Source organism: Phaethon aethereus, assembly GCF_964289735.1.
Source record: "Phaethon aethereus genome assembly, chromosome: 1".
Lineage (NCBI taxonomy): Eukaryota > Metazoa > Chordata > Aves > Phaethontiformes > Phaethontidae > Phaethon > Phaethon aethereus.
In genome coordinates, this window is record NC_138575.1 from 46106018 (window position 1) to 46131540 (window position 25523).

The 25523-nt window shown below is 35.6% G+C and overlaps 1 protein-coding gene across 5 annotated transcripts in view; it reads right to left on the reverse strand.

Annotated features, from left to right (window-relative positions):
* PPFIA2 (PTPRF interacting protein alpha 2) overlaps nucleotides 1–25523 on the reverse strand; it is a gene marked incomplete at its 5' end in the record, with an annotated part of 338907 nt that overhangs the window by 89735 nt on the left and 223649 nt on the right. For 4 of the 5 annotated variants that reach the window (XM_082013922.1, XM_082013921.1, XM_082013920.1 and 1 more), the window contains one exon: nucleotides 24908–24982. The exons of the other annotated variant lie outside the window; for it this stretch is intronic. In XM_082013922.1, the coding sequence (XP_081870048.1) occupies nucleotides 24908–24982 (75 nt within the window). The remainder of the gene's footprint in view (nucleotides 1–24907; nucleotides 24983–25523) is intronic. 5 annotated transcript variants of the gene reach the window in all.

Consider the following 25523-nt stretch of genomic DNA (forward strand, 5'->3'; position numbering starts at 1 on the left):
AATAAAAGAATACAATATAATGTATCATTATTTTAGGGGATTCACTTGATTTTTGAATGCTAAGGAGCAATTTCTTTGCCAAAAATCTATCTTTGTTAAAGCTTGTTGTTTCAATGGTTTTGTTACTGTAATGAATACAGAGTTACTATATACGGTAAGAACACGGAGGTTGAAGTCTGGCACATCTTAAAAGTTTCGGCTCTAGAGTAGTCCTCAGATAACAGATCTAAGTTGTGAAGAACCACACAGCTAAATTTCTTTCATACTTTTTCTCTCTTCCTGATTTAAAGAATAAATTAATAAAGGCAAAATGAATATAAATTATTTAAAATAAATTCAAAGGCAGAATGGATGTTCCTAAGGAAGCATGAAAACTCTGTGTCTTACAAATAAACATGAATTTTTACTTTTGAGTTTGTTGAAGCAAAATTTAATTTAATTTGATTTTTTAATTAAATTTTTAATTTAATTTAATTTAAATTGCTATTACACTCTTGTTTATTACTTACTTATTTCTTATTTAACTTGAACTTTCAGTAATGTGCAAATTATTTGCAAATGTGCTAATTTAATCATTGAACAATTTGTGTAAGTTTCTACACAGGTAGCCAAAACACAGCTGAATGGATGAGGATGATGAAATCGATGAAGGTAAAGAGATAGATGACTAAATTTTTTCCTAGGTAGCCTCTGAATCTTATTATATTCTAATTATCATTACAACAGCAGACAGTGATAACAGCACAGATGTAGGTAGGAAAGTTTTCAACACAGATAAAACCCAGTAATATTACTTTTGAGAAATGCCTATTTGTTGTATTAATGCTTTTCTGTTTAGGATATCTAACTTAACATAGCTACTACAAAACGTGTCTAAGACAGCTTTCCAAGTAACTACATACTATTAAACCCTCTAAGTAATTTCTCTTGTTGTAATTCTTAATGGTTTTCATGTTAGGTTTTCTTTTGAAAAAGTAAAAGATAACATGCTTGAGGATGGAGTCATATCTGCTAAAAACAAAACAAAACAAAACCAAATAATAAAAAAAAAAGACAGATTAATAGAAAATAAATGTGGATAAATATAATTGTTGCATTTACCATTGTTGTACCCAAAACTGGACAATCAACCTAAACATTCAAATCCCAACAATACCTGCTAAACTATGATCAAACATATCTTTTTTTTTTTTTTTCTTATTAACCTCTGATTGTGGACCTCAAATGATTACATTCAGTATGTAAATTGCTATCCCAGGAATTATTTTCCTATTTAGCATGTTTGTCAAGATTTGACCCGGATCTCAGCAACACATTTCAATGTGACTAATCTAAAGTGAGTGTAAAATTGCAGAGGTGCTAGTCTCTCCATAGCTAAGTCGAAAGATAGCTTCCTGTTGCAAGTCTAAATTTGGCTGTCTCCTAACTTTGAGAAACTCAGTCAGCTGATCGGAAAAGTTGTTTTTTGATTGAGAAAAATGAGATAACAGTTTTTAATTTAAGAAGATTAAAATGTAGAGTATTACTTTTCTAGTTGGACCTTTCTAACTTTGTTGCTTAAGGCCATGAAAATATCCTATAACGTAAAGAAACACTCCTTTAGCTTGTTCTCTTCTCACAGGCATGTTTGTCTTCAACATTCTAACTTTTGTAGTTAGTTTTTCTGACTGACAAGGGACAATTTTATAACACTGAAAATTCTAAGAACTTCCATTTATTTAGATTCTGTCTTCTGGATTTCAAAGGTACGTAGAAACAAGTGTCACAATTTCTAAAGCCCCGCTGTCATAATCATTCCGAACATAACCTTACACAGCTTCACCTATTTATCTCAACTCCCAAATCTCTTCAAGTTTCCTAAAGCCCAGCTTTCTGAACTAGAGTTTTGGTAAACATCCCTACTATATTACCAATATAATCTCCCTCCAGACTGTTAGGATTTGTGTCCATTATTTACAGACATCACTGAATCATGTTTTTTATGAAGTTAGGATTCAAGAATTCGGATTCAAAATTACAAATGGTCTTCATTTCCATAAGTGATCAAATCTACATATCACATCTGTACACTTGAAAATATTAGTCTGAATTCAGGTGTTAAGGGAATAGTAATTTTAAATATTAAAATACACCATAGAACAGGATATCAATACATACATATCAACACATGACAGGATATCAGCTAGAACTGATCTGAAGAAGCACCTGATGTTATAGAACCATACCCATCACCTATGGTCTCAAAAAAGGACAATGTAATAAGAAAATAGTTTCATAACAAATAAAGATTACACAAGACTATAAATGAGTAAGCAATAGCATAAATACCACCTTATTTAGCAAGAGGAACAGTCTGATTACTATCCATAGTAGGACACTAAGACATACAAGTGAAGAAATAAAAGATTCACATTGTAGATGCAAAAACTACCAAACTGTGAAGGATAACCAAAAAGGAAAGAAAAAATCAGCACACAAAAAATGGCAACAAATGAACTAGGCTCATTGGACAAAATAAAAATAAACTGGAGAACACAAACTATACATGAAGATGCAACGGATTTATTCATGGTGCAAAGTCTCTCACAAGACACAAAATGAAGCAGAAAAAGCATTTCCTCTACATGGTTACTTTGTGTATTTTACAAAATAATTAATTTAAAATTATATGAGAGGTGTGAGATCAGAATCCATTTCTAAACATATAAAATCCTAAGTGACTGGGTACCTCTGCTGCTGAAACTTAATCATTTCTCTGCTTCTACTGGCCATTTATTACCTCATTATAGTTTCAGGCTTCAGGTAAATAACTTTACCATGAATACTTAACATACTTACCTATAACAGCAATGAAAAGGAACTACCAACCTAATACACTTTTTTTATTAACAGTTGCCTACTATAGATCCATTTTTTTTATTATGCACTTGTTGGTCTGTGCAGTTTGACGTCATTCAAAAATCTGTCTTACATTTACAGAACTTCAATCTTGTCTCTTTGCTCCTGTAATCATATCTCGAGCATCTATGGAAAAGCTTTTATTAGATTTCCTAGAAGCAGTAATTGTCTTGCTGCCAGATTTTTCCCTCAAAGCACCAGCATTCTTAACCCCTTACGGTTTTGTTCAGAGGTGTATGACATTTTGGCTGCTTTTTGCCCTGTGTTTTGGTCTTCTGGGCTTTTTTGTGAGCGAGTACTAAAAGAAAGATGACTACTTTGCAAGCAGACGTGTAAGTACAAACCTGAATTAATTTCTTATTTTCTTGATCAAATTACTTTAAATCCAATAAGAAAGCAGCACATAACCTACAAAACACGAAGAAACCTGTCAGATAGGGTTTAGATATAAGATATAAATATGTTAGAAAATATTTCCATGTTCCAATAATATTAAGTAGAATTCGCTGCAGGTTGGTGGAAAGGAGCTAAATGTATTCCTTTTTCTCTTATCAATCATGGTGATATTCGGTCCATAAGCAGCTCTGACAACTCTAGGAGGGCAGAATGATAACTTTAGAGAGGAGGAATGATTTTGTAGTTGAAAGCTCAGGGGGGCTCAGGATTTGGAAGTCTGAGATGATTGCTGGTGGTGTTACCTGGTAAGATTTGGGGTGAATGAGAGAATATGGACCAGTTAGGGACCAGACAAAATAATACCCTTGCCACTAGGCTTTCCCTGTAAGTGTTCTGACATGCTCAGGGAGAAGCTCTTGTTACTGTCAATGTATATCACACAAAGTAAATTACAAGAATGGTATTCTGAGTGCTTTTCCTACCCCTAACAATTTTCTTTCCTTGAAATCGTGGCCCCTGAGGCCTTGTTCCCACTGCTGTTGTGCTGTAAAAAGTGAGCACTCCACATCTGACCCCAGCATGGTCTACTTGGAGCAAAAATACTACGTTTCAGCCTTTGACATCCTGTATCACCCAGTGACTTAAGGCAGAATTGCGATAACTGAGCTGAAAATCTTGAATTTATCTGGCTGGCATAGAGCAGCATAACTGAAAAGCCAAAATGTTGAATGTTTAGATTACAGTGGTTACCTGATTCCTTCTACAAATGTTGGAGAGAGAAACATCGCCAGTGGGTCTTCTGTGTCAGAAATAGGTGGGATGAATGACATGCATATCTTTTCTCCTGACTGAAGGGAAAACAGGCGATATCTTACGCTAGAGGCTCCCATTATGATGGCTAAATTTAAGCAAAGTAAATACCATCAAAGGACTGAAGAGATTCCAGAAATAACTCAAGTTATGAAGTAAAAAGCATGCTTGTAATACGGTATTACACATTAATCTGGTCCTGCCCACTTCTCAGACACAGTGGGGAAAAGAGTTCCAGTTACCTTTTGGATGCATACTTCCCTTCTCACAGTGTGTATACAGTACAGAGTACTGTACATGGTGTGGTACAGAGAAAAAAAAAATTATTATATGTTTTCAAAAGGATAGGGCCTCTGTGTAGGCTAAATAAAATCCTATTTTAATTTTTTAAATAGCTGCATGATGAATTTATCTATTGACTTTTTCTTCAACATTTTTGCTATTTAAGTTGCATTTAAAACCATCCACCAGTAAAGGATTTAAATGTAATTACTGTAATCCTCTTGATTTAATTTTGCTTTCCATTGAATAAATTATTACAGTATGTAGAGAGATAAAGATATTTAATTAATAAACACATAAGGCCAAATGTTCACAAAGGTTTCTTTTTCTAGGATTCTTTCTAATATTTAAAACAGTAGGAATTTTATTTTACTTAATTATTTCAAATTTACTACTTTGAATTTATTTAATTTATCATCAATTTAAATAGTTTTAGAACAAGTTAAATATAATGTTTTATTTTAAACAGAGGCTCTAAACACACATATATAATATATATACATATATACATATATATGTGTGTGTATATATATACATTATATATATATAATATATATATAATGCTAGGCAGTCCAGTAAGAACCTGGATCACCTCAAAAATATATAGCATTAAAGGAAGATGATTACTTCATGCTTTTGAAAAGCTATTTTATATAAACTTGCTCTACCTTAAACCACTGAACTTGTTCCTTTGATCTTCCAACACTGAAACATATGTCCTTGGCAATTAAACTCACTGATAACCATGTTTTTCTTTGCTACAGCTGACAGATCTCGAAGGCTTTTTGTTTAATCTCCTCTTATCAAAAAGGTGGGTTTTTTTACATGGGTAGTATGCTAAACCGAATGTCTTGTGACTACATTGTGTCAGTTTTCCATCCAGCTCTTATGTAAGTCGTTCAGAGAACAATTGTTTAATAAATTTGTCATTATTAATGTTTTATTTTATTTATGGGGCCAGAAATCCACATCCATTTTCTTGACATTTTATATATAACTTTTGTAGGAACTCTAATGATAATCAGCATTTTGTATTATCAGGATCTTGTATAAACAATACACTATATTTCTTTCACTCTTTGGTGGAGGGAAACCATAGCATAGGATGCACACCTGCAAAATCTTTTCATGAAAAACAAATTGATTCTTTTTTGAATCTGAATAAAAACCAGCTATTATAAAAGGACAATTTTTTAATGAGGGGAAGGGTATTTTAACAAAACCAAGACAATTGTGTGAAATTTTATGTGCTTTTGAGGGCAGGTTTAGGAAGGATGCAGCTCATTCAGTGAGGGTCACCTGGGTGCCTGCTATAAATTGTAAGAACAGGACTTACATAAAAATCTTGGCTGTGTCAAAATATTAATTTCAATTGCATTTCTCCATGAGTAAAAAGGAAACTTTTAATAATCCTGTTCAAAAGCGATGTTCAATATTTAATTAGAATCCCACTGGATAGTTTCAGCTTCTACTGCAATTTTAATGACTCTGTCAGTTGAAGTGTGACAGATTTAGCTGCAGTACTTTAAGATATTTGTGCCTCCATCCTCTCAGTCTGAGTTTATCAGCAGACTATCAGAAGCAGCATGAGTAAGTGCCCAGGAGTTGCTGTTCACAAGTTTGCACTTCAACACAGTTTCATACAGGATGCAAAACTGAGAACTGTGGTACCCAAGGTACAGCATTACATTCTGTGTTGTAGGGGATGTTATACTTTTCAATTTATAGTTGAAAAGAAACATCTCCACTACTCCAAGAGATGATATTTTATTCTAATCCTGTACAGATTTTCTACCTACAAAAGTATATCTATCACATTCTTTGCCATGATACCTAACTCCTCACAATCATTGATTCACTTGTTTGTGCAACTCGCCTAATTCTAACTGGGAAATTAAAACACAAGAGGTGGGATACCCCAATAACTGTGCTTATAGGCATCCAAAACATAAATTACTTTGAAGACTGAGGCTAACTAACTCCTCAAAGTACAGAGGAAACCTATTGCTACAAGTACAGAGAAAAATCTAGTGGGGACTTGACATTTCTTAGCATATTCCTCCCGCCTACAAAGTCACTGCAATTTACAAACCAAAGGCAAAACAAATTGTCACAGTGGTGTCTGAGAGTCTTTCCATTCACCACTTTCCTGCTTGTTCTTTTTACTTCGTAATCACTTGCAGCGTCATGATTGCCAAATTACAGCAATTCCAGCATAACATAGTATACACTTCCCTGCATATTTTTCTCACATATTCACACCACTGAATAAATCACTGATAAGTTTACATGACAGACCACTTCATAAATCACGAACTAGAACTCTATATAGGTGTTATAATGTGATGACTTAGAACTAGTCAAAGTAGTATGAAAAGGTTTGAATGGAAATCTCTTTTTACAGTATAGTGGCAAGTTCTCTGAATAAGCAATTAAATGTTGCCTAAAAATAAACACATTATTAAGATTTTTTTATTTGTTCTGTCAAGAAGATTAGCCATTTTTAGGCTTTAAACATATTCCAACTGAACAGTCCTATTTTCAAATTTAATTTAAAGTCCTATTTAAAGCTTAAAGTCCTATTTATGCCTAAAATATACATCGCTGAAGAACTTGGAGAACCCCCAACATTCATACACATGAGTATTGCACATGTGCCTGCGTATTTGTTGATGTTGTATTATATTTTCTGGAATGAGATAAGAAACCAGGCAGGAAAGGCAAAATCATGACATGGCATCTTTTGGCACAATAAATCATATTTTGCATGAAAGAAACCACTTCTACATTAGATCACACTGTCACTGTTTGCAGGATCCTAGAGGAAACCTTGCAGGTGCCAAGCTGCAGGGTCTTCCAGCAAATGGCACAGAAGTGGATGTGACCACAGGCCCTGCAGGACAGCGGTTGGATCACAAGCTCTCGTGGTGAGAAGCAGAGGTACCAAACGAGTGCAAGCTGCCCTGAAGAGGCACACTCGGAGCACTACAAAAGGATCTCAGGATTAGCAGCTTGATCTCGTTGCAAGAAGACCTATTTGAATTTCAATACATAAAGCAGTACACCGGCTCACGTGGCTTTGGCAGATGTCATCCTGACACCTGCCATTTAAACTTTCACAAGACTTCCTTTTCCCAATAAAAATGTATATACTAATCAACATTACTGAACCAACTCTATTTAGTCATCCACTAATGATGACTTTCGCAGCCTGTCATAAAGATCAACAATATTTTAATTATTGCCAGCAATCAATGGGATTGAGTCATAAATTCTGATTGGCTTCATTTTCTACATTGACCAAAGGAAGAGCCCAACGGGGGAGCTTGCCCCATCATTGAGTAACAGCGATGAAACTTGTACTAGTGAGATGGTCCAGTAATAAGACCACCAGAGTGACCCTGAAAACAAGGGCGAGAGGTGGTGTTTGTGGCTCAACTAGCTTCTCACCATTCTTTACTAGAAGACAGCACATGAAAGTCTCAGATTCACAAACTTGTTTAATAATGGAAATTCCTTCTCATTTACCAACGTGTGTGGCTTTGGTATACAGAATTTTGGAGCTATCCATGTATAAAATGAAATTAATAAAAACACATGGAAAAATGAGGTGTTGGCTTGAGGTGGGGGGGATCTAAAATCTCAGTATGTTTCAATATCATGATCAAATGAACTGCATAGGACTGATGACTGGTTATTATACATAGCATTTGAGAAAGTGAATGCAAGATGCTCTTCAGGCTATCACAAATGCACATTCTGACCTCAAACCCAACTCCTCATAAATCCATACAGAGTCTTTTAAAACAATTTATATTTAAAAGTGCATATATGGACTTAGACCTTTATTTTCACAACAGGTAGGAGTTAAAATAACTATGGACTGTACAGCATTGTAATCAACACAAGCCACACTTTGAAAGACCAAAAGGAAAGAAAAAAAGCTTTTTCAGATTCCAAAAATAATTTTGGAAGGTGGAGAATGAAACCTCCAGCACTAAGAATGCACTTTGGGCTGATTTTGGGGGCAGAAAGAAACGTAAAAGTTTGTGCTTGTTTTATTTTTAACTTAGCACTTTGTCTTCTCTCCATTTCAACTACTTAAAACAAAAAGAATCAGACAAATTTCAATTAGGGCTTTTATAGCACTCCGCAAATTCACTTTTAAACTAAATGTTCATGTCTGACTGACAACCTCAGCTAGCTTTATTTTACATTTGCCTGGATTCCAGAGTATTTTATTGCTATTTAAGTGATGAGCTTTCACACTTTACACAATTGAGCCCTTTAAAACGAGTCCTGACATGTCAAGAAAAATACTACTTTCTTCAAAGAAAAAACTTGTAGGAGTTATGAGTAATACATATTTTCAAAATTTTTACATCATAAATTCTTCCCTTCCTTCCTTTTTGAGATTGTTGACCTTTTATTAATATTGCTGTTTAGCTTTCACTGCTATGGAGAAATACTCATTAAGGTGAAATCATCCTTGTGAGGGAGTCTTTATAAAAACACTTAGAGAATAGACGATAGTAGGTCTAATGAAAGCAAATGTTGTACGTATGTGCTATATGGAGTTTAAATAAGTGGAAACTAAAACAGAATCTCTACATATTTACTCCTTAATGGCCAAGAAGCATTGCCTTATCATTAGTAGAAATCCAGCATTTGCTAGTGAGCTCTGCAAAAGAACGTACGTTCAGATTTATAGCAACACATTTTAAGATCATCAGAGGAAGAGGAGCGTTGTAAAAGACAGTTGACTTAAAAAGTCAGGGGGTCTTTACCTTGTGGTCAAAGGGGGACGTAGTGCACAGAGCTCCAGCCCTCAGTTACTTACAGCTTACAGTTCTTTTTACGATTTAAGTAAGTCTTTACCTTCTACACTTCGAATTCTGTCAAAGAAAGCTAAATCATCTTGCTCCTGCAGCTTCTGGTAGTTCTTATTTTTATTCTTATAATCGTGATGTAGGCACTGCTCTCTGCGACCCTGCTGCTATGGTGGCTAGCACTTTCAGGCTCTGCTTCCCTGTCGCTGAAGTGCAAACAATGAATGACAATATGCAGAGATGACTGGAGATGCTCTGAATTGGTGGCAGATTCATAATTTTAAGTGGAAAACATGAAAATACTAACCACACGTGTGATCTTGTACTGTTAGTGGCTTGTGCTCGTGATAACTCTTGACAAGTCCTGGCTATCAGTGTTTTATTGACACGATAGGTGTCAATAAAAGGTCACTTTGTGACAAAGGTACCGTGGTCCAGGGGTAGCCCACAGCTGTGGCACGGCAGCTGGCTGCAGCAAGAGACCGCTCGCAGGATGTCCTGCCATCCGTTTACAGCATCGCTGAGCCCTGACTCCTTCGGAACGCTGAGTGCCTGGATCAGCAGTCGTTTTTATACTTCAAACGTAATAGTACACTTGCAATATGGCAATAGGGTTTATTAGTCTCTCCTTCGTTATGAATTCTGAACCAAATCAAGTATTACTGTGTAAATAACTGTCTTGTGCTGTTGCACGTAGTCTACAGCATGCACCATTTATTTCTGTGGTGTACTGGCAACAATTTGTCAACAGAATAGGAGTCATTTAAAGCAATTGTGCAGTTGCTGTTATGAACAAGAATATCTGTCAAGATTTTTCACAGAAGATTACCAGGTACATTTCAGTACATTTTCTTCAGAAACACTTATCTATGTAAACAAAAATGTGCTACTTTTAATTTGTCACAAAAATTGTATGAAATACGATACAGCGAAAGAACTGTCTTTTACAGGGACTAGCACAATGGAAAAATAATAACAAATATCAATTACATGGTTGCATTATAGTGTGTATTTGACACCTGCTCACTAATTTATATTGCTTTTTTTTCCTAACCAAGCTTAACAAAATAGTAGCAAAATTATTATTCTTTCATTATTACTCTCACAAAGACACTAGTAATGTACACAAACCAGGGTACAAAAGCCCTAGAGTTCGTTGGTAGTACAGGCACTGACTTCCAGCTGGCCAGAGCTGAGGACAGATTTGGCAGAAACATTATGATCTTCATTGTTTTCAACAATATATGAGTTACTGAAATATATATACACAGTGTGTGTATATATACACATTATATATATGATAATATATACACAAATACTTGTATTATATGATAATATATACGCATGTATATATGTGTTTATACATACAAACATATTTTTAGTATCCAGGACATTGACCATAGATAAAATGATGTACCGCCAGGGCTTTATGTAGTTGCTCTTAGTACATAAACACTTAATTGAAAACTACCCATTCTTATGGTATATAATTAAGTTTGAAAAATCCTACTCAGGTTAAAATGAAGTACTTAGCTATTTGCACTGTAAATCCATTTTCCTCTTCTGATATATTTTCCTCCATGTAAAAACAGCCTTCCCCAAATGAAATTTTGTATTTGTCTGCATATTGTCACCTAAAGACTTTGAGATTTTTTAGATTTATTTTGACTGGACACATCTGTTATGAAAACCCCACTACTCTACATGTGTAGTGAGTTTTATTAGTTTTTCCTGTACAGTGTATCTGTTTTAAAATCACCATCTGCGCTGCTGATTGTACAAAACATGAGAATACAACAGATAGGATACAAGTAAAAATCCAGAAAGGAAATGAACCTTACCCCACAATTCCAGTTAAAGAATACCAAAGCCCTGATCTGCATGAACAAACTAAAGAAATCCCAACTTAAATTTAACTCCCAGTCTGTTGAAATCAAAGAACAGTAGAGTCAATTAAAGTCTATACGTCAAATATTAAACCAAATGTACCCATTTAATTTTAGTCAAGATCTTAATACTTCTCAATGACATTTTATAGTGAAAATCAAGGATATGGTCCTCACTGATACAATCTGTATATATTTTGTAATAATAAAGAACATTCTTCATAAGTGGAACTTCTAAAAATATATTTCTACTCTAGAATTGCCGCAGAAAAGAATCTAACATCATCGCCATTTTCTAATGCAAAGGAATTATACATATGGGTTTGGGTTTTTTCCTTCTTTCTTTTAACAATGGATTCTACATGATTAAAGGTGTCCAAACTACACTCTCCAGGTGTGATATGAAGCAAGCTGGATCATGTCTCGTGGACTGAACCAAGTAAAACAAGCCCTCTACAATTGCTCTTGGAATATTTCCACCTACATAGTGATGGTCCCTATTAATATTAATGAAGATTATTTAATATTTCCTAATGGTCACATTTTCCAATCAAGATCCCAAAGAAGTATGAGTGTCTAATTTTGCCCCATCAAACCCACAATATTTTTTACATTTTTGGAACCCAGGTAAAATTATTTCTATATATATTTCTGTTACAGACATATGATGGAAACCTGTTTGCACTACATAAAAAAAACCACCCTGATTTAAAAAATCTCCTGATGTGATTACTTAGGTAAGGATTTACCAGGATACATCAATCCTTTGCATATCCCCAGCACAAACTCTGTTCCTGTTTTTCTCACAAATATTTTATCACTAAGCTATTTTATAAGCGTTAGCAGACCAGTAGCAAAATGGCAATAAGTTTCTTCATAGTCTATCAGTAACAAATGTGAAATAAATTTGTCACACTTGTGGACGTTGCTCTGCCTGTTAACGACAGAGGGCCAATACAGACCTCTGAATGGCAAATTACTTTTGATTCACGTTATTGCTGACACTCGTGCTCACAGACATTAGTTTTTACTGTCTTGCTAGTTAACTACCTCATGAATTTGCAGAACTTTGTTACAGCTGTATGTGCACTATTGGATTGAAGTGATCTATTATAAAAATACAAACGATATATTTTCTGATATGTTAATGAAAATATTGATTATTAAATATGAACCTATTGGAGCTTAAATGTGATTTTATTTACTGGCTCAAGTCATTAATTTAAATCTTTTATTCAAATACAGCATGTAAGGCCTATTCATAGATTAGAAAATCGATTACAGAGAGTGATAGGCATAAAACATAATACTGTGATCTTGTTATACTATTTAAAATCTGGTTTGAGAGTTAGTGGATGCAGATGTTCCTAACAAATCATGGAATATTTAACAAATATACACAAAGTTTTGTAATCATACCAAAGACGCACATTAAACAAATGATAAAACAATATATTGTTCAAGCAGATTAAAAACAAAGGATAATGGGTTTGTGTTTTGCATTTTCATCAAGATGAATGCACAAGAAGATTGTAAATGATAAACAATGGACAAGACTGATTCTTGCAGTGAAATTATCTTGATCCGCATGAACACTCATTTGACAAATGTCAAATGACCCTGAAGCTGATACAGACAGAGAGATAATCAAATCAACTACATTCTTAAATGTGACTTTATACCTTCACTTCAGGAAAAAATGTCACGCATTTCAAAGTTCATGAATCCCAAAATACCAGATAAAAGAGAAATGATACATTCTTTCTGATGAGCCGGCAATGTGCACTTGCATCTGAGAAGGCCAACCGTATCCTGGGCTGCATCCAAAGTAATATGGCCAGCAGGTCGAGGGAGGTGATTCTGCCCCTCTACTCCTCTCTGGTGAGACCCCACCTGGAGCTCTGCGTCCAGCTCTGGAGCCCTCAGCACAGGAAAGACATGGGCCTGTTGGAGCAGGTCCAGAGGAGGGCCACAAAAATGATCAGAGGGATGGAACACCTCTCCTGTGAGGACAGGCTGAGAGAGTTGGGGTTGTTCAGCCTGGAGAAGAGAGGGCTCCAGGGAGACCTTACTGCAGCCTTCCAGTACTTCAAGGGGGCTTCTAAGAAAGACGAGGACAGACTTTTTGGCAGGGCCTGTAGCGATAGGACAAGGGGTAACGTTTTTAAACTAAAAGAGGGCAGGTTTAGCCTAGATCTAAGGAAGAAATTTTTCCCAATGAGGGTGGTGAAACACTGGCACAGGTTGCCCAGAGAGGCAGTAGACATCTCGTCCTTGGAAACATTCCAGGTCAGTTTGGATGGGGCTCTGAGCAACCTGATCTAGTTGAAGATGTCCCTGCTCATTGCACGGGGGTTGGACTAGATGACCTTTAAAGGTCCCTTCCAACCCAAACTATTCTATGACTCTATGTCTCATGAAAGGCACTGTGTACATAGTGTGAGCAAATTAAACATCAGACATTAAAATTTTCACTGATGCCCTTTGTACAAGTAATAGTGAGCTCCACAATGTAAATCAGCTAAGCATGACTTTAAATATATGCGATGTTCTTTAATTTAGCAAGTTGGTGTGTTTAAAGTAAGGAATTTGCTAACATAAGCTTATGAAACCAGGGCCGATGAGAGTTGTATTCCATTGATTTGTTAAGCTCCCTAAACAGGCTGCCAAATATATAATGTTAAATCCAAACTGAAATTACCTCAGTGTCTATCTCCTGCTGACTGCGAACGATCCCTAAGCTAACCATATACAAGTAACCTTCAGTTTTATTAATCTCCTGGAGTTTTCAGGTGTGTAGGCAAACTATTGTGAAATATGCTCAGCCACACATCTGGCACCTCCCATCCTTGTGTTCTTCTCTCAGCTTGTACTTCTTTGGCTGTCATCCCACCTCCTCTTTCTCCCTTTTTCTACTTTGGGTGAGGAATATATGGTAAATAAGAAATCCATGAAACCTGTGCTAGAAACACAGAGCTTTCATATTCCATAATTCTCTGCAATAAAGTAGAGAAGACATCAGAAGACCCATTTATCACTCTCTCAGATGTGTTCTTCAGCTTCACAGCTCTGTGTCATATATTGATATACTTGTTTGCTGTTGTGCAGAAATGTCAGGCATGCTCTGTGATCCCTATTTACTGATGAACGTAAACCATTGTACAGACCCCCAAAATAACTCCAGTAACTCAACCCTATGAGGTCCAGAAAGCAGAAGCTTTCCATGCATGCTGATTAATTGAAGAACAGTTGTGGTATATAGTGAACTCTGAATGCCATGTCCTATGGTTATTTAGACATGGGACCTCATGGAGAGCACTGTCGCTCCTTCCCAGCCTGCAGCCCCAGCCTCTCTTTCATTGAAAAACCAGGCATGGAGCTGGGGTGAGGGCATGTACTCAGTTTTTAATCCCAAGCATGGTGTTATGATGCAGTGAGAATGCTAGGATTCATGCAGCAGACCAGGATTTATGTGGTGTACCAGGACAACAATGGTGTGGCAGACTGTGCACCTGAATAGAAGCCACTACAGCCATTAGCTGTCAAAAATCAAGCTCTGCAATTTGGCCAAGTTCATCTATTAATGCTTATGAAGTTTATCATTGCACCCATGAATTCTATCGGATTGCATCCTACTTTTTGTGCTGTAGGAACAGTAAACTGGACACCCCAATTAAAATAATATTGATGTTCACAGGAGTAAGAAAATTCAAAAAGGACCAGATTAGCCTGAGTCCTGTGAGTGGTATCTGCAGAGCTCCTACGACAGTAAAAAGGTTAAGTGATGACCAGCTGTGCTGGTTTTGGCTGGGATAGAGTTAATTTTCTTCACAGTAGCTGGTATGGGGCTATGTTTTGGATTTGTGCTGAAAACAGTGTTGATAACACAGGGATGTTTTCACTATTGCTGAGCAGGGCTTACACAGAGTCAAGGCCTTTTCTGCTTCTCACACCACCCCACCAGCGAGTAGGCTGGGGGTGCACAAGCAGCTGGGAGGGGACACAGCTGGGACAGCTGACCCCAACTGACCAAAGGGATATTCCATACCATATGACGGCATGCTCAGCATATAAAGCTGGAGGAAGAAGAAGGAAGGGGGAGATGATCAGAGTGATGGTGTTTGTCTTCCCAAGTAACTGTGACAGCACCCTGCTTTCCTGGAGATGGCTGAACACCTGCCTGCCGATGGGAAGTGGTGAATGAATTTCCTTGTTTTGTTCTGCTTGCGTGAGTAGCTTTTGCTTTCCCTATTAAACTGTCTTTATCTCAACCAATGAGTTTTCTCACTTTTACTCCTCTGATTCTCTCCCCATCCCACTGAGGGGGGAGTGAGCAAGCGGCTCCGTGGTGCTTAGTTGCTGATTGGGGTTAAACCACGACACCACCTCATGTATTGCACAGGTCACTGTGCTACCTTGCTTTGCTGTACAGTAATGCTCTCTGTTCCCAAGCTGAATGAGCAATGGGAACTACAAGGCAAATTTATACTCTAAATACTACAGAGCAGGAATGATGTTTTAATATTATTTTTACAACAAAATGGAGTCCTGGTCCTTTACTGGAGCTCCGTAGGTAGTGTAGTAATGCAATATAATCATAGTAAAAATGTGCAATAAAAGCACTCTAATATAAATGTGAAGATGGACTATACTACTAATAAATGTACCAATAAATATTTATATTTCTGCAGCACTCTAAGTTGTAATTAAGATTAGGCCACATTTTTTAATGTGAATAGAAATTCAGTTTCACCTGAAAGGCAAAAGTCTGAAGGCTTAGTCCACAGGTATTATAAAAATGAGAATATAACATTTAAACAAAAGATTAATGTGAATATTCATCACAGATTTCCTTGTTATTTTTCTTTAATTATTTGGATGAAAGAGTTGGAAAAAAGAAAAGACGTGAAAGACTAAAAATTTGTTATCATCTGCTTAACAATAATCAATAGTGAAGGAGACAGGAATGATGTTTAAGGAGTCACATAAGGAAGTGTTACTCAAAACTTTTCTAACGTGAAGCAACAGGTAAGAAAACACTGCAAGGCGTAGAGGGGAAAATTTCTGGAGCGTGGGAGAATTCATGTAGTAAGGACGGAAATGGGTGACATTACTGCAAACTTTTAGGTCAGCATGAGATTGTAAAAGCAAAGCTAAGCCTCTCTGCTTTCAGAAAAAGTGAATAAGGAGAAGTTCAGCAGATCCAGCAGGTGGAAGATATAGTCAGAGCAACAAGGTAGGAAGAGGATCTCCACAAATTCTTGCAGAAATGCTCACATTAAATTGTTATACAGTAATGAATTGAGTACATGTCTATGTTTGCCAGAAAGTGCACAAAAGGAAGATTACATTTTTATAGTAGAGCAATAGCACCTAGTTTCTTTTCAGAATGAGCATCCTAGAAATGTTTTTTAAAACACACACGCACACAAAAGAATATATTGGATTAAGTTTATGCTCATTTTGATGAAGATGTTAATTTTATGGAGAGTTTGTGCTGCAAGGTTTAGGGGAAACTGGGAGTTTTTAATCTCCAGTCGTCATTTATTCAGAGATAAAACCAAAGTATTAAACCTCCCATGTTTCTAATCATGGGGGACCAAAGTTTCATTAAGTCAAGTGTTTCTGTCAGACAAAAAAATGAAGTAGATTTGAAGAGATTTGCAAAACAGATTTCAAACATCTAGCTGCCTGCTCTTTTAATGTATGTTTAAACAATTGTTCTATAGCTGCACAGTAGGTTTGGGGGAACAGTAAAGAAAGAGGAATTAGCAAATCACAATCTTACACAGCTTTTTTAGCTTTTGCTATGTTCCTTTAAGCATTTTCTTACAAAATAGATTTTTCTTTTCTTCAGAAATTGCAATTAACAGCTTATAGCAGTTTAAGAGTGATGTATGTATGCTTATGGGTACATAAAGATGAGCCATAGCAGAAAATTGAAAGGGGCACAATAGATTTCAGGTTTTTTTGTGAATAATCAGAGTAAAACTAAATTCTGCTCTTCAGTGATGAATCTGACACTGGGATTCACGCTGGTCACAAATCTTTATATAACAAATCCCATTAAAATTTTCACGAGTAAATAAAAGAAAGAAGTATTAGCCACAACACAAGGGTCTAAGAAAAACATTAAAATTGCAGTGGAGATGCTTAGTAGCCTGAATCTATCATTTCAGTGGAAGAATCTGACTCTTTCCTTAACAGCAGTAACACCTTGGAGCACCCTAATCCATTCATATTTAGGATCTTACAATATTTGGAAAAAAATAAAAAGTAACAATTGTCTTTATGACATGATATTGAAAGGAGAGTAATATATACAGGTTATCAAGCACTCATAAACGATTTTATTAGAACTATTAATCACACTTGATTTGTGAAGGAATAAAAAGCCTCTCTCTTTAGCTGTGCTTTTCCTCAAGAAACTCTCCATGAACACGTGGGCACAGACCATGCATTCTTTCTGCTAATCACAGTCCTTCGTACAAATTGGATTCTTCCAAAGAATACATAAGAGGAATTCAAATTAGATGAAAAGTCAGTGCAAATTTTGAACTTGCCATCAGTATTTTAGGATTTGTTACAGGTGGTCACATGCTAAATGGAGGGGTAAAAGAACATAACATTTCAGGATCTCTTCTGAAAATACCTTAAGACATTAGGCTACCTACACAACTCTGCTCTGCAAAATCATTTCAGTGAAGACCAAAGCTGATGAACCAATTTAACATATATTACTGAGTTGCCAACAGTACGCTGTGGCCAACACATAAATGAGCCTAAGTGACTAAGGAAAGTTATAAAAGGAGGAATTAAAACTACAAGCATTTTTTGTCAAGATTTTTGTGTAACAATACTAAAATATGTGCAAAATCATTATCTGCTGTCACCGCAGAAAACAAATGTTCTTTTTGCAATCAAAATTGTTTGGAAAATTTTTCTCTGTGGTAGATGTTTATGGAAATTATACTGACAAACTACTTCTGCAAGTGGAATAGTGATGTTTGTCTCAAATATGTCAATAAAAGTTAATGTTCTTAAGTGACTATCTGAAAAATGCACTGAATTTTAGACCTATTCTGCCCTGAATTTAGTGAAAAATGCTTTTGATGACAATGCAAAGATCAGCCCTGCTGCCCTCAATATCCACAGAGAATTTTAGTGGTTTTTTCCCCTCTGAGAACTTAGATTAGAATTAGTTGAGGACATAAAATGAAATAGCTGTAGCAATTTAACTGATTATTTCTTTTGCTTATTTTTTTTGACTTTGTAAAAAAATTAAGGCAATGAAGGATGTAATGCTGCTGTGGTAATTTTCAACCTCTTCAGCTGCCATGCCACACATCCTAACTCAAATATGTAGAGACAGAAATTAATGCTGTGGAACATGGATGAGAAACATCCACCAAAAAAAAAAAATTGTTTTGCTTCATTACTGCATTTAAAACTTAAAGGCAACAATAACTTTTTGCAGAGTTAACATTTAACTAGATGGCTAAGGTAAAGGTCAAACAAGAAGCAATTACATATAGCACATAAAGATTACATTTCAAACCAAGATATTTTTAATTACGTGCAACTTCGCAGAAAAGATATAATTTGTCATAATTACGTAGACATTTAAAATTAAAGTTCAGACCACAAAGAAACTCTCTCCAGAGTTAGACCTGTGTAAGGCTATAGCTTAAAAAAACCAATAAATTAATACATAAGAAAGAGTTTACAAAGCAGTAGCTTTCAGTTACATCATTCTGAGAAAATATGATAAAACGAGGTACTATAGATGAAGGCTGTTTCAGATTTTTTTGCAAAAAAGTATACTTAAAGTCATCAGAAATAGGTATAAGCTATCTAGCTTAGTCTTCTTCAGAAAAAAAGTCACTGAATTTCACCCAGTTTCATCCAGAGATTTCATATCCATCATTTCTGAATTTTGGATTGATAAAATTCTGTGTATATTATACATTCAAGAAATGCACATGCTATTTTTCTGAAGTTATTCCTTTAACAACATTTCTACTCCAAAAATCACTTTGCATTTACATACAAAGGCTGAGGCCACCAAGAAACTCCTGTAACAAAATGTGCCTTAAGCTAATAGGAGCTGAAATGGCTGGGGATAAAAATACGTTTTCACATGCAACCATGGGTAAAAACAACACACCATATTTAGCAGAGGTTTTACTTTAAAATACATATATATTAAATATTACAGAATTTTTAATTAGCAGTAATGGTGCTACAATCATGTCTGCAGCATCCCTCATGGTCACAGTCAAAAATGTCCTCAACTGTTAAAAGTATCTGCATTTTTTACTGGTTTCCTGACTTGCCCTGCATACAAAAGTTAAGCATTTAACTTGGTATTTGAACGTTCTTTGGTGAGTAAGTGGCTACATTTTCTGGTGTTTCTGGTATGGAATATAAAGAATCATAAATCACAAATCATCCTTTCTCTTCAGTGATGTAAATCATTTATGAATGTTTTCATGGATATTATAGAAAATAGCATTAGGGCACTCTAATGGATAGAATCATAGAATCATTTAGGTTGGGAAAGACCTTTAAGATCATTGAGTCCAACCATTAAACTAACACTGCCAAGTCCACCTCTGAACCATGTCCCTAACCCACTGCCAGGAAGAAACCCACTGCTCAAATAAGAAAATGAATGCAGTTAGATGAAGCAGAGATCTATGGTCCAAATCTCCTGCATTCCCGCTGGTAGCCCCAGGGGATAAATTTATCCTCAAAGGTTGAGTAAAATTCTGTAGAAGCAAGTGGAAACTGTAACAATGAGGTTTTAAAAGGAAGAATCCTAAATGTTTTAAACATAACCTATGTGTCAATTGACAGAAGCAATAAAATGTTGTTTTGCATTTGCAAACAGCAGCAGCATTTTCAACAAATGCTGAAGAAAAGCATATGGTAGTACAGTGATATATAAACTCAAACCAGTATTTTCTCTAATTTCATGTTCTACACACTCCCAGTGTTTTCTGGGTTCCTGAAGTATATCTTTGAGATAACAAATGTAATTAAACCCGTATTTTCCACACATCACTTTCTACTAATGATGAAAGATGGAAAAGCAAGCACATTAAACAGAAACAAAAGATGGTTTTGGAATACTACTTGTCGAAATTCTTATTAACACAGGAAGATTTTATAAGGGCTGGATAAATGCTTAAGAAGAGCATGAGAAGATTCATGTGCAAAGTAAGCACAGACATTAAAAAAATTACTTTTCCCCAGTATAATATTAACTATATATAAAGCTTAATTTTTCATACAAGCCTTGGGAAAAAGCTCTAAGGGTAATTTTTACAGAATCTGTTTGTTGAGAGTTCTGGGAAACAGTGAAATCTGTTAATGGAAATCACAACAGTTCTCATTTAACACTGCACATTGCAGCAGAAATGGATTTAGAAGCATCAATATGGGCCATGGTATGAACTGGCTATAATCTATGTATCCCTGCCCTGTGGAAGCCACTTGAGCTTGAGTTCCTGGTGATTGATGGTGCTAATGAAATATCTTAGTGTGTTGTTTGCACATGCTGTAGTTTAGCTTTTAACAAAGACTCACACTCATAATGCTAATAAGAGGATCTCAAAAGCTGTGGAATAAAAATTGTTAGCTGGTCAGTAATTTCAATATTAAAGTTAATTTCCATGAAGATCGTAAATGACAAAACAGAAAGGAAAATTCACAACCCACTTCCTTGCAAATGAGATTCATTCTTCTCATATTAGTGTGTAAAAAGGAAGCTGGTTAGCAGAACCTTGTTGGAATTTGAAAATGGTCATATACTCAGTGAAAAACATCACATTTGCCTTCAAAATGTTCATAGACAGACACTATTGTACCACTGAGCTTTCGTACTGGATGTACCACCTGCAGCTTGTCTAATTGGTAGCTGCAAATTATAACCTTCAGCAACAAAACTATTTGGTTATTTGGCACCAGATGAAAAACACCATCATTTTAAAAGCACTTGAGGGGTAAGCAAAGGTAGCTATGTTTTACAGTATTTTTAACTAAAAACAAGAGGTAAAGTTTCCAGAAAATTGTTAACAATATCTACTATTCATCTTAGCTGCAACAGACACAATGGATAGGACAACACCTACCAGTTGTGAACAAATAATGGCTTTCAGTGTAAGCATAAAGAAAAAAATGTGAAAATTTTGGATACATCATGTGATAACTGCTGTTAAAAAGCAAATATTAGAAGGATGACTACAGAATTTAATTACTGTAGACAGTCATCTTGCCCCAGCCTGTATGAAAACTCTCTAGCAGCAATCCAGATTGCTGCTATGTTTAAAAGACCCTTCTACTGCCACTGATCTGTTGGAGCAAAATAAAACATGTATTCAAATAACTTTTTCCCCTAGTAAAAAATATATTCAAAGGATTTTCAATCCACTCTATAATATAGGCCTGTTTTGTCTCTCCCCTATACCTAGAAGCCCGCTGCCTGATTCAGAGAGCTTCTGTTTATAAGGACTAAGACACCTAAATTTAGCTGCCTGTGCATTATGCGTCTATAGAAGAGCTTGTTGCGAGAGTCCATTACCTAACACAGGCATTTGGAGTCACTGCAGTGACATGGGGTACACTCCTTCCCCACCTCTAGCTCCACACAGACAGCTCTCCTGTCCATTTTGTGTTGTACCTGGCAGAGCCACTGCCCGGTTAGCTGGCAGACTGGGTTTACTGGAGCTCCACAGACTGCAGTTGAATTTCAGATGCCCGGCTCACGTGTAGACCCCCATATTCAAGAGTCCTGGATGCTGAGCTGAATGCAGCGCTCTCTAACCTCTGTCTCTCAGTATAATGTTTATTGTTTGTAAACATGTTTTAATAAGGAGCTGATGTACCCTGTAAGTATCCTCCAGCTTGACACAATTTAAACCCAAGACTTCATATTCAGAAGAATAGTTAATGTGACAGATTTGGTTAATTCTACCCCTATAACATTGTTGTTAAACCTGTATTAAACATAAGGATTCCCTTAATAATTTGATGTATATTTTATATTGTAATTTATAGAAAGAATGGATTTTAAAAGATATTACAAATTGGTAGCATATTTTAAAATATTACATAAAATCAAAATAATTTCTATGCCGCATTTATGTGAAAAAGAGATAAACTACATATTGACTTTTTTATAGAAACTCTTGCCTTCACAGAATCAAAACAGCAATGAACCTTTTGACAGACATTCTTGTTTCTGAAAAGTTCAACTGAACCAACAAAAGCGACTTATGCCATATCAACAGTATTGGAACTGCAGACCAAAGCCCTTCTCCATTACCTTTGTGTGGTTACATACAAATATTAGCTACACAAGCTAAGTCCCCACAACAGGCCCAACTGCCCATCTCGGTCAAAGTTCAAAGTCAAGGTGTTTTACTATTCCCTAACAAATACAAAGTGCTTTGTGAGATGGTGTTGGCAACTGAAATCAGCTTTGCCAGAGTTCCAGGTGTTTTCACTCCCTTTGGTATGCATGTAACATGCTACAAAGACTGTTAAATGAGAGCTTATGTACCATCTAATGATGGAAAGCTATAGTCTCTCTCAATTTTTCTTTTATATAAAGATATTTCTGAGTGTCTGCAGTTTCTCATTGTTGCTCTGTCACAGAGCATAAGCTTTCAGAGAAAGGTGCTACCTTAACATACAGATTTCTACTATTTTTTATTCCTGAAGCTGATACTTGTTATATACGTAATCATACGGTCATGTAATCAGGGGACCAATTTACTGTCATCGTGTTATGTTTAGATGTAGTCCTGAATATGTAGTACACTCTTACAATTGGTATGAGAAAATGGATATGAAAGAAAATACAAATTCTCTTGAGAGAACAGACATTGAGTGACAGGAATACAGAAATTACTGAAAAACATATGTTCAATTCCCTTGGAAACTTGGCCCATTTATTTTCATATACAGTACAATAAATATTTAAAGCCCTTTATTGCCTGTGCATTTGCTGCAGAATCCGATATAAAACCAGGGTTATATATTGCAGTTGTTTAATTAATTTTGTCTCATTTAAATAACTAATTGTGTGAACGTTATCTGAACTCTTGTTCAAATGCATTAACTGTTTGAAAGTAATCCACTCATTCTCTTACACATCTCTTCCCATCTAGCTCTTTTTTCATTATTATTTAATTGAATTTCCATTTTTCAGCCTTAACAGTTCCTCATAGGAAACTGGAATAACAAGTATTCAAATTGTGTTAATGGTCATGTTATGCTTGGTTGGTTAAATTTCCTTCTAAATGTTTTTAGTACCACATAGACACAAAGTTTGTACAGTATTTCTAAGGATCTTGGGCAGGAAAGGCTATGAAAGTCCTATTTTAATTTAATTTCATTGTGCATGATTTTATTTCTTACTGTCAATACAAGTTTCACTAATTTTTTTAAAACTCCAACTAACAAGGCGATGCTCTAAAGACCAGGACTCATGCCCAGTGAAGTGAATTTGGATTTAATTGGATCATGAATGGGAGGGATTAGAATAGTGGGATGCATCTCAGTTGCCTTGACTGTCCAAAAGGACTGCTTTCAATTTAATAAATACTAGTGCAAGTAACAGTTTAAGCAACACAGTGTAGCTAAATCGTTTGAACACCAGTATTCTGGACATTACGAAACAGAAGAATAAAAGAGAGATTTTATTTTTGCATGGATAAAGTGCAGTTACTTCAGAAAAGAAAGGAATGATTCAAAATATCTAGTTCATAGCTTATAAAAAGGAAATATTAATATCTTAATTGCAGATCCTATTTTTAAGAAGCTACTTTAAGAAAGCAACTTTTTCTAGACTGGAAAAAATTACTTTAGGAGTCTCTGTTTTACTTATCACTGAATTTATTCTGAATTACAGGTATTCCATTTTTTCAGTTACTGGGTCATACTTCAAGTTTGCCTGTGGCTGTTTTCAGTTTCTGCCTTAAGGATGAGTAAAATAACACCAGTAAATGGACATAACCAAAAATGGCTTTAATCCAGTTCTATTGCTTGTCTGACTTATTTATATCAGTGTGAGAAGCACATTTCAGGTAGAGGTTGAGAACGTGCTAGGGATGGTAAAGTCACCAGCAAACTCCATTATTTACATTTTCTGGCCTCAGAATCCCCTCTCTGGAGTGCAAAATTCCTTTCTATATGTGTGTACGGTTGTGTGTGCAATACAGTTATGTGTTGCTGTTCACACTTTCAAACCAAAGAGAACAGTCTGCAAGCTACCATACAGGAAAAAAAAAATCTCCTGTCCAAGTTCACAATAGTTATATGGCACCACAGTTCACCATGTTACACTGCAATTAGAAGGGAAGAGATAAATCTAGATCTCAAGGTCATTCATAATCCTTCCTCCATCGATGTTAACATTTATATAATGTGTACATATATGTGTGTTTGACTTAATTTTATAGTAAAATGGAAATTCAGGTTATTAAATTGTTTATAGTCACTGACATATTCATTGGTTCACTCCTTTTTCACGTCCAGTAAGAAATTTGGGAATCTGTCACTAGCTCTTGGGTTGTGGTTTGCTCACAAGGGAATAGAAGAAGGGAATAAATCAGTAAACAGAAGGTTGTATTGATCTTACAACCACCTCAAACAAGCCTCACTGAGCAGCGTACTCAGAATTTAATTTATCTTTTTTTTTTTCCTGATAAGAAAATTTTAAGAAAAATGACAGGGAACACATGGGACAGAGTATTAAAGAAATTGAACCTCAAAAGGGGAGAAAGTGTTTTATGTTACCTCCTGGTTAGCAGCAGCTAGTTCTTCTTCCAGTGCAGAGACTCTTTCTAAAGAAACCCTCAGTCGTTCCCTTACCTAGAAGAAAAATCAAAATATGTGCAGTAACGTAATTTCTATCAGTCTTTAAAGATTATATAATCTGCCATATGCACTACTGTATGCCTTGCCAGTCTGTTTGCAGGCATGTGTGTTGCATCCTTTCTTAAGATATACCCTGTAGTAAACATTTATACCTGACTATAGGAAGACTTAACCCACGAAAATAGGTGTCAAACTTTAAATGCCATAATGCTTTTCCACAGTTTGCCTATAGTTTCAATAGGCAATAGGTTTCAATAGAAAACACAGCAAACACAAATATTAAAACCACGTAAGTGTAAAAAGAAAATGTTTTTCACAAGCATCTTTGACAAAGGGCAAGGAAAAAAACATCTGCAAATGTTTTAATTCCACTCTGTGGAAGATAACTAAATCTGTTCCTATTAATTGAATGCAACAAATTAATTGAAAAAGTATCTTCCAACATTGCCCTCAGGCACACATACTAAAGATTTTTGATAACATCATGCAGTTTGTTTGGGTTTTGCAAAAAGTCATAAACAAGATATAATCTCAG